The 17,746-nt window shown below is 39.1% G+C and overlaps 1 protein-coding gene across 1 annotated transcript in view; it reads right to left on the minus strand.

Annotated features, from left to right (window-relative positions):
• The window catches only part of pde3b (phosphodiesterase 3B), a 40,772-nt gene that overhangs the window by 2,725 nt on the left and 20,301 nt on the right, over window positions 1-17,746 (minus strand). The window contains exons 2-12 of the mRNA XM_026319848.1: window positions 8,051-8,101; window positions 7,100-7,348; window positions 5,989-6,140; window positions 5,200-5,300; window positions 4,863-5,094; window positions 4,666-4,757; window positions 3,415-3,578; window positions 3,009-3,143; window positions 2,206-2,317; window positions 1,919-2,032; window positions 1,310-1,509 (exon numbers count right to left, since the gene is read on the minus strand). Coding sequence (XP_026175633.1) covers window positions 1,310-1,509; window positions 1,919-2,032; window positions 2,206-2,317; window positions 3,009-3,143; window positions 3,415-3,578; window positions 4,666-4,757; window positions 4,863-5,094; window positions 5,200-5,300; window positions 5,989-6,140; window positions 7,100-7,348; window positions 8,051-8,101 — 1,602 coding nt within the window. The remainder of the gene's footprint in view (window positions 1-1,309; window positions 1,510-1,918; window positions 2,033-2,205; window positions 2,318-3,008; window positions 3,144-3,414; window positions 3,579-4,665; window positions 4,758-4,862; window positions 5,095-5,199; window positions 5,301-5,988; window positions 6,141-7,099; window positions 7,349-8,050; window positions 8,102-17,746) is intronic.

Below are 17,746 nucleotides of genomic sequence, written 5' to 3' on the forward strand. Positions count from 1 at the left end.
CTTTCCAACCCTCATTTACAAGACTGACCACAGTAAGAACACAATGGGTTTAAATAGCTGTGTGGTGTGAGTTAATCTGAATCATGATCTAATTTTGAGACACAGTTTGGAGAGACCATTTAGCTTGGTGTTCATCTCTGGACATCAAATATTGTCTCAACATCAAATGATTGTCCTTGAGTGTACAGTATATTTGTGTCAATTGAGCACAAATGTTGCATCTTAAAACAGCTATTTTAAAAAAATATATACTTAGCTTGACATTATGAAGCATGTAAGGAAAACTGATGTAAGTAAATTGTTTCAAGTTAAAGATTAACCATGAAAAAGCTTTTGTTTATTTTTGACACCAATGACACTTTCCAGTGACTCGTTTCTAGTTTGATGAATATAATCTGAGGCAGTTGCAGTGATACTAAGGTGCCGCATGTGTAAGATTATAATGAATATGCAACTATTTAAAGAAAAAACACAGGATATGGAAGCATCCAATTTTGTGTAATTCCTGATATAGTGCAGGAGTGCGTCGATCACTGATTACTATTTGTGTTGAGTGGTGGTTTTTCTGCAGTCGGCTGGTGTCAGTAGAAAAAAAAAAAAAAAAAAGAAATGGCTATGCAACAGCCACCAGGGAGCTCTCAGACACACTCTGTCAGTACTGCAGAGAGACAGACATCTGATTTTGTGTTTGTACACAGTCCTCGTCTCAGGGACATCGGTGGTATTTACCTTGCTCTGGTGGCTTGGAACAATTGCACCCTCTGCTGAGTGTATAAGTCAATAAAGTCCAGATAAAGTGGTAAATGCTCCCACTTAAATGCAGGATCCAAGATGCTTTCAGGATTATCCATTGAATATATTCTTTATTTCTATGGAACGCTTGAGCAGCTGCAATAATAGGGCTAGTCCCCGTATATGTAAGATACATTCAAGATATTTCAAGTTAAAAAAGCAAAGTGCTCACATGGATAGCAAGCAAACTGGTCAACAAGTGAGAAGATTCATAAAAACCATCGAACACTGTGTGACAAATATACACCAAGACTTCCTGGGTCTATGTTTGTGTGTCAGCAGCCTGCTCGGTATCTACTGTATGTTGGAAAGGTAATGTCAGTCCTTCAGCTACTTATGCACATATAGTATTTTCTACCACCATTTTCAACAGTTGTGGCCAAATGTGATTTTACATAAACTCATATGTAAATGTGACACAGACACTGCTTAAAAAAATTAGTGTGTTTATATGTGCTGGTAAGTTACAAGTGTCGATCTTCAACATTTTCAAGTACCAATAATAGCTGCAGGTTACCTGAGGTGCATTAGTGGCTACAAGAAAGGCATTTGTGCGACCGGGGTGGTCATAATCATGCATTGCAGCTGCTACATAAAGGGCCATGAGCTCCAAAGCAGGTATATTCCAGGCCAGGCAGCCATAGCTGTCATCTGAAATCGAGGAGCTCTTAGAGGAGGCATATGATATCCTGCCTGGAGAAATCCCACTATCTGAATCTGAAACAAAAACAAAATGGATGCCAATGAATGTCACAGTGATGTAAAACAATGTGTAGATATATCCTGGTATTGCAAGATCAGGTTAGAATTGCAGCTCTTTCATTGTTAACATTTCTCTTCAGTTTAAATAGAATTTAGATCAAATGTAAAAAATCAGGGCACATACAAAAAATAAAATGGCCATGTAAAAAGACAAATCACGGCTGGTCTGACAGCCTCAGTGGAGGAAGACAGCTTTTCTCTTAATGCAGTTGAAATGATTATTTCTAAGCCTAATTTTCTAAAAGGATCTTTTAATCTCTTCATATCTTTCAAGCAAGTAAGTTCTTCCTAACAAAATGACCTCTCACAAGTTGTTCATTAGAATGGGCAGAGAATACTGCATTCCTGCATCACTGGTATTTACCTGTGTCACTACCTGTCACATGTTCACTGTGGATCTGCTGGAACCCAGGGATTGGTCGAGTGGTCAGATACCAGACAGCATGGAGCACATCAGTTGCATGGACCCGGTTGTGATCTGTGTGTTTTTAACCATAATGGTTTAAACTTGTCTATTTCACCATCTACACCAGCAATTAATTCATATTTGAGATTATTAGCCTAGCCACACAATTGCTTTTTAATTTATATGGAATAACACATTAACATTCATGTTTGAATTTCCTCAACATTGCACCGTGTAACACTCACAGGGAATGTCCCTGTAGCCATTTTCCAGAGCACAGAAGTACATCATGAATTCCCTGATAGGAATCTTGAAAATTTCAAACAGACATGTATCCTGGAAAAGGGTGTATGTTACCTGTGGAAACACAAATCAATTTTACTGAAAAACCAATCAGGACACAACCAGTAGCATCAGTCATGCTCAGTGGGACACTGAAATACAACACTAAAATAACTCTGTGCACATCATAATGCATAGACAGGATGTTTAAAACCTGCTGAAAACTAAGCTAAAAGTTCAAAGGTGGCATAAATTGCACTTATTCATACTTGTAATAAATATATTTGAGGTGTTGCATATTTACATTTGCAGTGCTGTGTATCTGTGTCTTGATACTTTTCTCTGTTGGGAGGCTTTAGGAAACGATTGCTGTTGAAGTGCTGATGTGAGTGGCCATTATTAAAGTGCACACCTACTCCACCTGCATAGTGTTAAAGTTACAGAATAATTTTCCTGTCCCAACCCTCTTGCAGGTTGCACAAAGCCTAAGCAGTACTGCACTTGTCACTATGAATATCCAAAATACAAAGATTTGTTGATCACACAATGATACACATCTGTTTTCAATAAGATACATCTCTTAAATTCTTTACTTAACTAGATTTGACATATTCAATTTAGACTAAGAGGCTAAAAGTTCTGCTAACCAGTCCCATAGGCTACACTAATTGGAACTGGCTTTCTTAAGATATTTACAGGCCAATTAAAACAATTACAGTATTAGTGAAGCTACAATAGATGGCTGATTTGGGGCTTTTGTACTAACATAGCTGAGTATCCTTCCAGTCTTTCCTCCTGTTTTGTCTACGAGGTCAAAGATCTGAAAGTTCCAGGTGTTCATCCTCTCCATGAGAGCCTCATGGTCCTCCAGCATAGGATCTACTTTGAACTCCTGCTCAGCCTGGAGAGACAATCAGAACAGATATTGTTTCAGATGACAGTATCATGCCATCCTTTGTTCTACAAACACATGCATTATACATCTGACACAATGGACTCTGACATGGTACGATTTAATACAGAACAATCAACAAATATGTAGTGCAATAAAAATAAGCCCGTAATGAAGTGTTTGGCATGGACAGAATGAGGGAGGACAGGTGAGATGGAATCATTACTCATTCTGCTGTGCCATAGTACCATAGCATTATAAGGAGAAGCCCTCTGATCACCTCTGATTCCTGAGTCTGCAGGTCTACGCTTAGGCTCTTCTCCTTCTCCTCCTCTGCCTGTCCCTGGTTCGCTGCAACATCTGGCTTCCCATCGCCAGACATGTCCACCTCCACGCTCTCTTCCCTGATCAGAGGCTCTCCTGTGAACTCCAGCCCTTCAACTGCTGCATAACAGAGCACAGGGATTGGAAGGCCATGAGTATAGTAACACACATCCATATAGACACACATGTACATTATCACATTACCGTTAGATACTTTAACTTAATTTGAGTAAACACATTGCAGTCAGCAGCATGGTGGCTGAGTGGTTAGCATTATTGCCTCAAAGCAAGAAGGTCGTGGGTTTGCAACCAGGCCTTTCTGTGTGGAGTTTGCATGTTCTCCCTGTGCTTGTGTGGGTTTTCTCCAGGTACTCTGGTTTCCTCCCACAGTCCAAAAACATGTATGTCAGGTTGATTGGTGACTCTAAATTGCCCATAGGAGTGAGTGTGAGTGTGTGAGGTTGTTTGTCTCTGTGTGTCTATATGTGGCCCTGTGATGGACTGGTGACCTGTCCAGGGTGTACCCCTGCCTTCCACCCGAAAGAGAGCTGGGATAGGCTCCAGCAGATCCCCGTGACCCAGGCTATAGAAAATGGATGGATGGACATTGCAGTCACAAAATGAATAGTTTTTTAAGGTATTTAATAACATGATTTACTCCAAAGGTATTTTAATGGGCTTTTGCTACTGTAATAAAATATGTAATAAAGACTGTGTATTTTACTTATTTAAAAGGTGTATTTTGAAACAAAACAAAAATGAAACCTAAAACTAATGGATGGCTACCAGAAGCTAACACTGGTTAGTGCGGTTAATATGATTAACCACATTAATCAGATTGCAAACAACCACTGAAAAACAAAGCATAGCAGATATTTTCAGTGTGTAAGTGTAGCTATTTTTAACATTTTTCTTTTTTAACAAAATTGATGTAATCAAATTTTTGGTTAACTAATACAATCCTTATTTGGAACATAACAGGGACTAATGCAGGAAAAATGTGAGAGATTCATTCTTTCACCTGTCGGTGTGTATTAGCTTGCATTTTTGCTGGAGTCCAGCAGAGAGCAGCATTATCTCCCTAAACCATTTATCTAAGTGCTTCTTTGTCATTCCTCTACACTACAGCATTAGTCAAGAATATCTGAGAATATCTACCTTCACTCCATTACACTGTATAACGTGCACAATATGTAACTCTACATACCTGAGCGCCTGCGTTGAGCCTCACTGGTAAATGCTTGATGAGATTCCCCTGTATCACCAGTGGAGACTCCCTTGAGCATCTGACGACCACAGCTAGAATGGAGATACAAGCCCAGTTGTAGCACATAATATATTGTTATAACATAACTTCAAAGAATGGATTAAATAAGACATGCCAATTCAGTATTTAGGTGTTACCTGGTACAGAGAGGGAAGGCAGAGCTACGGGAGGCCTGCTGAAAATCAGGCGAGCTGAGTGTGTAGCCCAAGGTCTTATGCATGTTCAGGTTGACACTTGGCTTTGTCAAGAAGTCAGCCGTGTCTGGGAACTCCACAGGTGATCGAGTGACAAGAGATGATGAACAGCCCATGCCCACTGCAGGAGGACTGTGACTTGGTGAAGTGACTGGGCTCAGGCTAGGAGATGTGCCTGGAGAGGATGAAATGGGTACAGAAAATGAGAAAGGGACAATATTCAGTTGAAACCTGAACATGTAAACAAAACAAAGTGTCCTCAGGAAGTTTTTATAGTTACCTGCTCTCCTGGGCCCTGTGTGGTATGTAAGGGTAACAGAGGAGGACCTCTGCTTGGGAATAGTGAGCAGGTTTGCATTTGGCCCATTGGATAGACCAGAGCTGAAAAACAGAACACACACACATTCAGATAACTCTTACCAAACTTTTTGCACAACAAGGAATATTCTTTGAGGCACTCAAAGATGTTTATAGACCAAGGCTATGGTGTCCACTGTCAAATCAGCCAACTATCACCTCTGAAAATAAAGAGCATAATGGTCTTAAACTCAAAGTAGCTCATCAAGCAAGTGTAGTTATAGTCCTGTAGTGCCATCTTGTGGAGACATACAGAGACTACACATCAGTGTCACCATATCATGTTTTATTATCAAGCAAAATATACTTTGTACCAAATTTGAAAGAACTTGAATTTGTCAGTGCATGTGAACAGCAGGGATTATTATTCATATCCAGTTCAACTAATTTCATGACTGAGTAAAATGCAAATCTGTCTCTTCATTTTCCTTTGTAGACTATGACATGTCCACTTTATCTGGTTTTGTTTTCTTGCTTTTGGTTAACAGTAATGTTCAGACTACTCGTACTATACAGCAAAAATTCTATATTCTATATCACAGCAACGTCCACTATGTTAGAAAGTAGTTTTTGTAGGTTAGCTAGCTATCTTTGGGCTTCTCAGTCTCAGTGTTCACAGTTCAAAATATGAACTGGGAAAATTAGCTCTTGTACAGCTCAGATGATCTGTGCATTTCTGAAAGATGGCAAAGTGGAGTGTTTTTGTTGGTACCTGGTCAAGTTGAAGTCAGGGTGGGGTCTCTTGCCATTGTTGCGTTCCCAGCGCGACGACGCACAGTCAAGAGTCGGGAGTGCAGAGGATGAGGAGGAGGCGGAACTGCGCCTGGGCTGTGGGGTGGGGAGGCTGTTTCTGCTGCTCAAACCCTGGTGGGGAAACAAATATAGATTTTCAATTTATACACAAACTAAAAATGTTGGTTATATGACCCAACCTCTGTGCATGTGTGTCAGCACATTGTAACGAAAACATAATTAGAGAATCGAAAGTTGCGGGTTTCGAGTCTTAGAACCGGCAGGGATTGTCGGTGGGGCGGAGTGAATAGCCCGTGCACCTTCAATACCACCACTAAGATGAGACCGTTGAGCAAGGCACCGAACCCCCAAATTCTCCCCGGGCGCTGCATCAATGGCTGCCCACTGCTCTGGGTGTGTGTCTGGGGAATTTCCCAGTTTGGGATGAATAAAAGCAGTTCTTAATCTTAATCTAGAGAAGGGTTCCTACAGCTGGATCGATTTTGGATATGGCTTCAGTACATGTTGCATGATCAAGCGCTTGCATCTAAATAAATACCAGGATATTTAAGATGGTAAACATACATAATAGTGTGATAAATTTGCAATGCAAATATGGTGGACCAGCATCAACTTCCAAAGTCAATGAAACAACTGCAAAACAAGTTATTTGCAGGAAAATACTAATAACAACAGTGAGGATGACAAATTCGTGGGTTAAACATTTATTTACTATACAACATATTAAAGTACGAATTGTGACATTTTTGATAACTTCAGGTGGGTGAATATTTGGCCTCAGCTTACCACTGGTGTTGCATCATATTCTGTGACCTGTTACACTGAACTATAGCCGGACAGGTGTGCCTTCAGGTAACGCTAGAAGCATAGTGCATAGAACATAAGCAATTGATTTAACTGATATTCACTGAATGATAAAGCAGAACTAATGTTTTCACTGTTTAGTTTTTACTTCTTTAGATGCTGAGGCTCATTACGTCCCAGGACTTCAACTTTTAAATGAAATGGCCAATTACTCATTTGTATCTACACTAGCTTGGTGCAATAGTAGCATGAGTATTGGTGCACACCTTAATGGTTTTCCTGTCCCCCCTCTCTACGGAGTCCTCCACTTCATCGCAGGGGTAGAAACCTGGGAAGGGGGTGAAGGGATTGATCCTGGGACGGCATGAGCCTGAGAACGTCCCCATGAGGCTGGAGATGCTGCGTAGAGTTGAGATGGTGTGTGGCGACAGAGACGAGTCCATCAGCAGGTCTGACACCAAGTTCCTGGCCTCATTGATGACTGAAAGGTCCACACCATTACCGCTTGCTGCACCCTGTCATATACACACATGCATTGCACACATTAGAACAGAGTAGAGAAGGCTCATCCTTTTTTGGAAATCCCACTTTCCCACAGCTGACTTTTCTGATGAGAACTATTCATAACTTCCTCACCCACTTCATTCCTCTCCTGTTTTCTCCTCATCTTTTCTCCTCTTCTCTTCCTCTAGCCTCTTTCACAACAGAAACAACTGCAATATATTGGAATTAAAATACACTTAGAACCTATATAATATGTGTTATCCAAATATCTAAAGTGAAATCCAATAAAGTGTAAAAGTAGTCTATAACAAAATTGCTTTAATCCCTGCCTTTTAGAGCATGTTTGATGAGCGAAAATGATCTGTCTGGCTTGGCCCTGTCTAACAGGAAGAAATCATGACTTTTGGTCTTGGGGAGCTAAATTCTTTCACAGATTACCAAAACAGTTCAAATAAGACGAAGGATGTCTAACTAAGATAAAAATGTGGCATAACAACAATTCCAGTGTCACTGTATGTCACGTTTTACACAATCTGGATTTTGCCATACAAAAAAAAAATAATAATAAAAATAATCAGGAAAGGAACAATAAGTCCAAAAGGTTCCAGTCAGCCTCTCCAGATCAACTATGGAGATCATTCCCATAAATTGTGTTTCCTGAATGTATCATGCACAATTTCAAACATGAGAACTGAAATAACCATAGTACTGACCTGATACTGTGGTTTGTACCAGTGTTTCAGATCCCAGTCCCACAAGATCATCTGAAAAGCACAGGAGAGACACAGTAACGGTCACATGGCATCAATGTATATGTGTTTGTGCATAACAGAGAATCTGAAACACATTTACAAAGAATAAGCTCAGGTTTCAACATATGCTCCACTTTTTGTACACTGCCTGACCACTTTTCTGTGAGGGCAGGTCAACAGAGCGTCTGTTAATCTATTGTGCTTGATATCTAAACACACTGTGTGTTAAAATTCACATTAATGATTTCCTGCACCACAGGATGCACTTTCTACTACAGGTATGCTAATGCACTGCCTCAGCGTCACGGGCCCTTCAGTAAAAGCAAAAGAAAGAAAGCAAACCGCTAAAACCACCATGGTACGTCTACAATGGAGCTATGAGATCTTATCAACCTCTAACTACGTCAATTGGCTGCCTTTCCACACTATCTGTTGGTAACCAAACAGCTTTCACACATTACAGCAGAGTACAATCAAAGTTGGTGCAGACTGAGTAGCACTAAGTTGGATGTGCATTAACCCAATCCTCTGTGTTAGGTATAAATTCAGTATAGATTTAAGATAAATAGGTTAACATGCCAATTACCTTAGTCTGGTTATACTTTTGTATCTTCACAGTATTTTTTCTAAATATGCATTTCAGATTTTTAGTGTGTGCATTAATCTGAAAGCTTAACACATGAAAACATAAAATTTACTAACTAATAAATCTGTCTCCAATCATACATTTCTGAGGTGTTGAAAGGTCACATGCAGATTTTCTACATTCTTGTTTTAATTGGGGGGAAATATAGTAGTTTATCATGTAAAATCCTTGTACTAAAAGCAATGCCCTCTCATGCTTCAACACAAGGGGCAGAGACAGATTACGGCCTATTTCATGATCTCCACAAACATCAGGAACCTCAACCTAAACACTGTAATATCTTTTTAAACATCACCAACGTCATCATTTTGTCAGGAATAAATCTGATACATCTTGTCATATTAAATGTGCCATGTGAATCCGATTTACTGATATTAAAAAAATATCAAGAACCTTGATAAAACACTATGATATAATTTGGGAAACAAATTCACTTCATTTTAGACAATGGGTTGAAAATGGGCAATGCACTAACACTACTGCTGTTCCACAGTGTCTCAATATGAAAAACAGCATATGCCAATTTTCAAAAGCTACAAGATCAAGTTTTTAATCCATTAAGCAAAGTACACCATGGCAACAAGTCGCACATTTAAACTGCAACCCTAAATGTGTTTTTTTTCCCCAAGTTTTTATTTCCATCTGTCTGTAAAATTATTGTTTGATTTTACACATATTCATGTTTAACATGAATACAATACATAGAGTACATGAACTGTATAGCTAAGGTTGTTAAATAGATCAGTGGCTCGATCTCATCTCCTCTAATCATGTTTCATTGATCAAAGTGGGATGTTGGGTGTTTGTCATCAGCATCTGTACAATGCTGCCAAACATTTAATATGGCAAATAAGCCCTGCCATGGCAACCCGACATAGAGGCTGGCAAACAATGCTCCATACACCATGGCAACAGGATGGCAGGAGACGGCCGGAGGACAGAGTTGTTGGCCTTCTGCTTGTTTACAGAAAGGCTGAAAACACAGAGGGAGACTGTTAAAAGATGAAGGAGAGGATGCCATTAAGAACGGGATGGAGAGTAAAGGACAGAGAACCACAGACAGAGATAAAAAGAAATGGAGACCAAGCTAAACATGATGTGCACTTGGCCTTCATTTAACTCACCCAAAAGACTGAGTTTTGTTAGCATTTCAATTTGTCTACTGGCCCTCTTGATCACACACCCAGTGACAGTGGGTATATACACATTGTAGAGTAGTATGTGTACAATCTGTCAGCACTGTCTGAGGAGAGTCTAAGGATCGGTATCAGGGCTGATCTGGGCATATTTAATGGATCGGTACTGGCTAAAATAAAGCTGACCCTTATTTACTTTTACCCCACTGCCACGGATTTTAACCCAGGGGTCTCTTAATCTCACCCTCCTCTTTCCTGGAGCGTTCACATAAACAAAAGCGGACAGGAGGAGGAGGAGATTGGAGCAGACAGGAGGTTATTTTTTTAGTAGAAACCACTATAGTGCTTATCAACCAACAAAATCTGCCAGTAATAGAGACTAAACAAGCAATTTGTCAAACACCTGTTGAACAGGGAGAACACAAACATGCAGAAATGTGCCGTCTTTGCCCACGGTCACTCACTAAAGTCCTCCTTTCACTCCTAAACCTGTATAGGTGTATATTTACGGAGTCATATGGTACTTGTCAAACAGCTCAGACAGAGGAAACACTGGTTGAATTAGTGCTGCCACCACTACCATTAAAGTGTGCGCCAGGGAACAACTAGTGATGTGATTAAAATCAATTTCGATGAACAGATGTTTCCTTGAGTGATGTTATGAAAACATGACATTAGGTTGGACACATGGACAGAGACACACACACAGCAGCTGCTGACACTTAACACACGTGTACACACATGCATAAGCATACAAACACGCATACACACTGCAAAAACTTTCCTCATCACCAAAACTTAGGCAGTCACTAGCCTTTGTATTTTGATTATTGATTGTGAGAATATTTCTGCAATCATGTCAGATGTCCTTCCTGTTCCATGCTTTTTATAACTCCTCTTACACTTTGCTAATTTTCATTTTCTGTGTAACACTGTGTACACACCTACACGTGCCTGTAGATGTGCCTGCAGGTATTTCCATAACGGAAATAACTGCACTATATTTATAGACACCTGCCAGAATATAGAGATAAGAAGCAAACAGGGTCAGACCCATGCAGACAAAACAAGCACACACACATTGAAAACCCTGCAGAAATAGTAAATATCAAGATAACTATTATCATTCAAACAGGAGACAACTTGTACATATTTCCTAACCTGAGTCAGTAAGCCATTGCATGGTATCAAATGGCTGGTTAGTTACACCTGCGTGTCATATTAGCAAGCCTCTAACACTGCGGTGTGAGAAGCACTAGAACTGATAAAAACATGCCAATAAGAGTGTGGAGCACAGAGAAAAGGCAATAAATTGCAGGCAGGCAGGGCATTTGTATGGAAAGGCGTAGGGCACTGCTAACGTCAGTCTGCAGCGACACAAACAGCGTCAGCAGCCCTCTGCACATGCATATGCTGATAATGACGACTGGGCTCTAGCTGTTAAAAGACACAAACAGGACAAAAAGATGATATGGAGAAAGGAAAAGAAGGTGTACACTGTTTATTTTAAGTCCATGTGAATGAGTGAGTGTATCCCACATGAGTGTGTGACATAGCTTGAACTGCCTGAGCCTGTAAAACAGTGCCAGAGCTTAGGCAGGTCAGCTGACGACACACCAGCAGCTGAGGCGACTGAAGGAAGCAGCAGACAGGGATTAAAAGACTGTCTGAACTTTTGACCCTGACTGACTCTACAACCAAACAGCTGAAGATGGATCCTCCACTCAAACACACACAAAATGAACCTATAACATTAAATATTCCAGTGTTGTTTATTTGATAAATCATGTTAACTATTAATATTAAAATAAGCCTTTTTAGCACTTGGAATAAATCAAACTCATTAAAGTTTGAACAAATATTTATATTAAACTCCACCTTTCAGGGTTGCTCAATTCTGAACTTATTGCTGGTGATAAAATGAACAACAACCCTCCATAAAATGGGATTTGATAGCAATGATCCTGTAAATATAGACACATTTTGATATGGCCCTCAGTGGTCATGTGCTCATGCTACATTTTCCTTGTAGGTTGCCACAGATAATGGCTAACACAAGAGGGATATAAAGAAAGAATTAATGCAACATTGAATTTAGACCAATCCCATCCAAAAGGGGCACCAAAACTGTACCAAGCACAAATGAAGACAGGAAAAACAACTAAAAGGTACCACAGCAGTGAATAGGCAGACAGTATAAGAGTTTTACAGTAGATTACGTTAGAGAGCAACCAGCCAGAAAATCTACAGGGCCAAAGAATGGTAAACAGGCCCGACAGGAAAACTCACGGTACTCCAAGGCTGGTATGCCTATGGCTGTTACCAATGCCGTCATGCAACCTGGCAGGACCATGGAAAATTCTTTGACTACGGAAAGGAGCTTGTGCAAAATGTCATCCCCTCTTTCACACTGACCTACCACTTCACTGGACTGGTGTTGTTCAGCATTTGCCTTGCAAAAGCCAACATCTGTAAGTGTCATTTGAATTATTTTTAGGTATTTCTATGACAAGATCTGGTGCTTTTCATACTGCGTGGTGTTTATCCTATTTGGCATCAATCCAGTGGATAAAAAAAAAAAAACAAACACCAAGAATATCTCTTCAAACATATGTTAAAAAAAATTCAAAATATCTAAGGCATGAATAAGTTAACAAATACCTGTTTCATGTCTTGTTAGTCTGGTTGGAAAAATTCCAGTTTAACTGCTGCAAAAATCTGTATTACAATAGGGAGAGAGCTAAGGAACAGCAAAACAAAACAAAACAAATAAATAATCCAATGATGGCTACTTTGCATTTTCCATAACTATAACATACAATTTGCTATTCTTCTATGTGCTGCCAAATGACAGCCCTCGCTACTACTGTCAAATACAACAAACTACTGCTTCAAAGTAGTTAGTTTCTTACTGTCTCTCAGTCCTAGGAAGCTCCATAAACACCACCACACTAAGCTGCCATTTGTAAATGGCACTCAGGAATTTCACAGGAAAAATTTATAGGTATTTATAGAAGCCAAAGTGCACTCAATGGAGAGACACCAAAGTTATTGAAGACCATGAAATAGGCTTTATAGTTAATGTCACATCACACTGCATTCAGGGTATTTTAGGGGCTGATCAGCCATACTTGTCAACACCTGATGTTTCCTTACAAATGAAGCACAGGATATAAACTCTACTTTTGGGAACACAATACCACAGAATTTTTTACGAGACCAAAGTCAACTTTGCCGCATTCAAAACTCCCTTGTACAGAATTTTAACACATAATAAAAGGTCTTTCTGTTGTACCACTAAGACATGATACCATCAAGTGTTTGTTAAAACCAGTATAGTCTCCAGTGGACCAGTGTTCTTTTGCCCAAAACAACTACCAATTGACCTACTTTCAGAAAATTATTTTGGCCCAACTATTTGCAATCAACAACTGACACATACTGGAAATTACAAGTAAAATGTTGTGTACATCGTTGGGTCTGACTAGCTATCATCACAGCTGTCATACTATATTCTATATACTGCTGACCTCAGGTTACTGACCATGCAATAACAACATTAAAAGTGTGGTAGTGTTAATATTAGTATTATTATTGCAAGTATTATGTAACTTCACATAATGCTGCTGAGTACATGTTCAAACTTCTAGAGCGTCAAAACCCTCCAACATAATATACATGTTACATACCTAAACATGTTTTTGGCCTGCTTAATTTGCTGGTGACTTCCCATTTTTTACATTGAGCCACAATTACACAGTGTGAAATCAGTTTCCTGGAAAATGTTGAAACAAATTTGTTCCCTCTTTACATCCCAGCATCATGTCACATATCGCTAATATCACTAATCTCTAAACTAAGCAAATCGTGATTGCTATCTTGTAATACAGTAGGCTTTGAAAACTGTACATACAGTACATGCCTACATCCACTTCAAAGTCATAAGCCTGACCTTTGTCATAGTGCAAAATACAGTGAGATAAACTTTCCTAATCCTTGCTAGCCTGTCTCTCTCTCTCTCTCCAGACAGCCACTGTTTTTATTCGTTGATGATTATACTACATTAATTTGAGGTTCCATGTTGATTCTGCCCCCAGCCTGGAGTGTAATTAAGTGAAAATCTAGCAACAATAAGTTTTCAGAAATTTCCATGCAACCATGTTTTATGTTTAACTTGGATATAAGTGAACCTGCTCAAAATATCATTGGTTTGTGGTCACGTATTGTAATTCTACTGGGTGGCTTTCTAGATTCCTAAGTAGTTTTTTAACCACAGTCTGGTAAGGGTTTTCTGCACTGTGTAGATGTATACAATAGTTTCTATGTAGTCAGATAGTACAGAGGATTTAAATATAATCAAGTGACCTTCTGTTTTTCATTGACTTTCCAATGTGATGTGACCAAGTGTATTCATTTTTCCAGATTGCATTAGGAATCAGTTGAATAAACGTGTGTGGCATATAATCATATGCAAGATGAAGTGATAGAATGAGACTGTGCATTAAATGAGATAAGAAATCTAGTTTTATTCCTAGAGATGCAATGAGAAGAAGTTAGTGTTAATGAGGCTAATATGGCTAAAACTTGCAAAACCATTTGATTTCAATACTAAAACAAAATCTAAAAATAGCCACAAGAATAACACCAGAACTGGCCAAAGGAATTTGGACAGAACCAAATGACTGATACAACACTCATTCAACATCCAAGTCTGTCTGGTTTATGTCAGCAAGGCTCCCTTTCCTCAAAGACTCAGGGTAAACTCACTTATGCTCATGGCCTGTTGCTGCAGAAGGAGTAGCCAACATAAATCTCTCATCTTCTATCTCAGGGGCAAAGCATGTGGCTTTGCTCTGTCTTTTCGTTTACATGAGTCAGGAGATGTACAGCACATGGCCTATAGACACACAACCACTAATTCCTTTGAAGCAAGAAAGATAGCATTTGCTATTTGCTTCCTGGCTGTTATGATTTTGTCAACCAGATGTGTCCCCAGAAAAAACGGACTAGAATTAGGCTGACAGGAAAACTGAATGGAAGAGTAACAACTGCTACACAGGCCTTAAAGGAAGGTTTAGGAAAATTCTGTTTGCTAAACCAAGTTGAATGCCACCCCTTCCTTGTTGCATGTTTGTCAAGGCCAAGATACTGGATAAGTCCAAGGGCATTGACACTGATGTGGTTTCCTTAGACAATACAGTAGGGGAAGACATTCTGCACATATGTGTTATGTGTTTGGGCATTTGACATTGACAAGACAATGGATAAAGATGGAGTTGTTTTAAAGTAACTGGTCACTTTACAGAAACATTATTTACAAAATTATACTGACTAATAATTTTCCCAGTAAGGGTTTTTCCACTTCAGTTATACTCTAATGGACTATCCAGTCGGCATCCTTGCTATGCAACTGGATGGAGCTAACATTTTGTTGCAAACATTACAACATTAAAAACAATCTGCGTAATACAATTACAATGGAGAGGGGTTATAACTATTTCATTTAGCTAACTATGATTGACAGCTGAGAGGAAATTGCTCTTTACTCTACATCCATCCATCCATCTTCTATACCCGCTTTTTCCTGAAAGCCAGGGTCACGGGGATCTGCTGGAGCCTATCCCAGCTCTCTCTCGGGTGAAAGGCAGGGGTACACCCTGGACAGGTCACCAGTCCATCACAGGGCCACATAGAGACACACAAAGACAGACAACCTCACACTCACACTCTCTTTACTCTACATTCATTTTGCAAATAAAACGTTGATATTTCATGTTAATGTTCCCTCTCTTTAAGGATTGGATATCTAAGGAAGGGAAGGCAACACAAGACACCAGTAGGGTTGCAGGTGTACCCTAGTTTTAAGAGAAAGTCTCAGAAAATGCCTTCCACATTGTTGGATTGACCACATCCCTATCTACTATCATTTGACCTGGGATCATCCTCCAGAAGGGCATGAAGGCAGTTGCTTTGTAAGAGATTGCCTGGCTTGCTGGATAAAGGACAGTAATAAAGATGGATCACTAAGATCTATACTGGTTGTCCAAAGAATCCTAAATAATGACAGCTTTTTGTTTTTATATTTATAATCCATTATACTTTTTACACTCTTTATAGCATCTAAGCTGTTTTGAATTTTGCGAAAATTGCAAACATAATGAGAAATCGATCTGGATGACTGTGCTTTAGTCCCTACAGTATCGTGATGGCCTATATGTACTCTAAGTCGATGGAAAGGCTTTGCCCTGACAGAGCTTGGGGATATCTGCATTGCTCCACATATTTACGTCTGTGTGATGCACAAGAAATGAGCCATTCATTCTCATCTATTCCTTTCACTTTACTTATTGTGGTCACTTGCAGTTCTAAGCACGAACAGACTGTTACCATAATACAGTATTTTATCTTTGTTTGGGTACATTGTGTTGCAGAAAATGCTTGAGACGTCATGCGTGACATCAGTGCAGATGATGACTCAAAAGATTCTTGATCCCATCCTGGAATAATATGTCAGTATTTCTATCATCAATACACATTCTGGAGAGAAATGTATCACATTCACATATAAAAAAAAAAAACAACAAAATACAAAATAAAAAAAATTTAAAAATCCATAAAAATTCTGGTTGTGGGTGAATATGACATATGCATAATTTAAAGCAAAACTGTCTCACTTTTCTTTTTCTTTGAAAACGAAAATAGCCCATAAAGTTTGTTACAAATGAGTTGCGTTAAAATTAGAGCCAATGAAACACACCCTTCAACATACAATGGCTTTTGCTGATCCAACTTTATTAGTACTTAGGTGACTTTATGGTGCTTCTTTACTTGTGGAACTGCAATTTCTTGTCTGTAACTGTCACTGTAGCTGATGTTCAGCAATAGTTAGACGGGTTGATTTATTGAGACTGTTCAGAGTTTAGATGTATTGTATTTGATAATAAAGATCTAGAAATTCTGCATTATTATTAACAGCAAAAATGTTTAGAAAATGTTCCGTGTAAATCATAGTTTTCTTCTATATATTTTCTTTCTGCTCTGCATCTTATTTGTTTAAAAGGAAAAAAAACAACCCTAATAATTCTTACTCTGAAACACGACTTTTGAATATATGAAGCTATTATCATACTAGTAGAACCTCTCATAGTGCTAGAAAAAAATGTGTAAAAAAGTAACCAGTCTGCTACGACACCCGTTTGCTTTTGGAGAACTAGAATGAGAAGGAACATGGACAAAGAATTTGCAGCTCAAGAAGAAACTAAAATCTCAGCATAACTAGTAGCGTTCACTGACACGGATCAAGTTTCTGCAGCTGGCTGCTCGCCAGACTGAGCAGTTTGCATAATAACAAACACAACATGCGGGAACAACATAAATGCCACAATCGGAGTAAGGTCAATGCTAGTACGTCAATGATGAACTTTTTCCCACAATGGTATGTGTCATTCTCAAAGGCCCTGTAACTTTCTGACTGTTCTACACTAACACTCAGTAGGAAGCCAGTCACCAATGCTGGCAAAATACAGGCTGCCCCAGAAAAACAGATGAAACTCTTTAAATCTGACTGACAGCATGCATTGTTCTATTCCCTGTTTTTTCTTAGTAGTTAATCTAGTTAATCAGAAATGCCAGAAGACTTTAAAAGTATAATTTATATTGTAGGTACAGTGCCAATCAAAAGTTTGGACACACTTTCTCATTCAATTCAATGCTAAAGTGTGTCCAAACTTTTGACTGGTAGAGTATATCTGTTCGCATAGGACTTGTCACAGAATGCAATCTTCACCACTCACAAATATTCAAAATGTCTATTTGACTTGTTAATATGGTTAAATGAATTTATATAACCATACACCTGTTCAATTCAAGTTAGCG

Source organism: Mastacembelus armatus, chromosome 3 (assembly GCF_900324485.2).
Source record: "Mastacembelus armatus chromosome 3, fMasArm1.2, whole genome shotgun sequence".
In the NCBI taxonomy this organism is placed as follows: domain Eukaryota; kingdom Metazoa; phylum Chordata; class Actinopteri; order Synbranchiformes; family Mastacembelidae; genus Mastacembelus; species Mastacembelus armatus.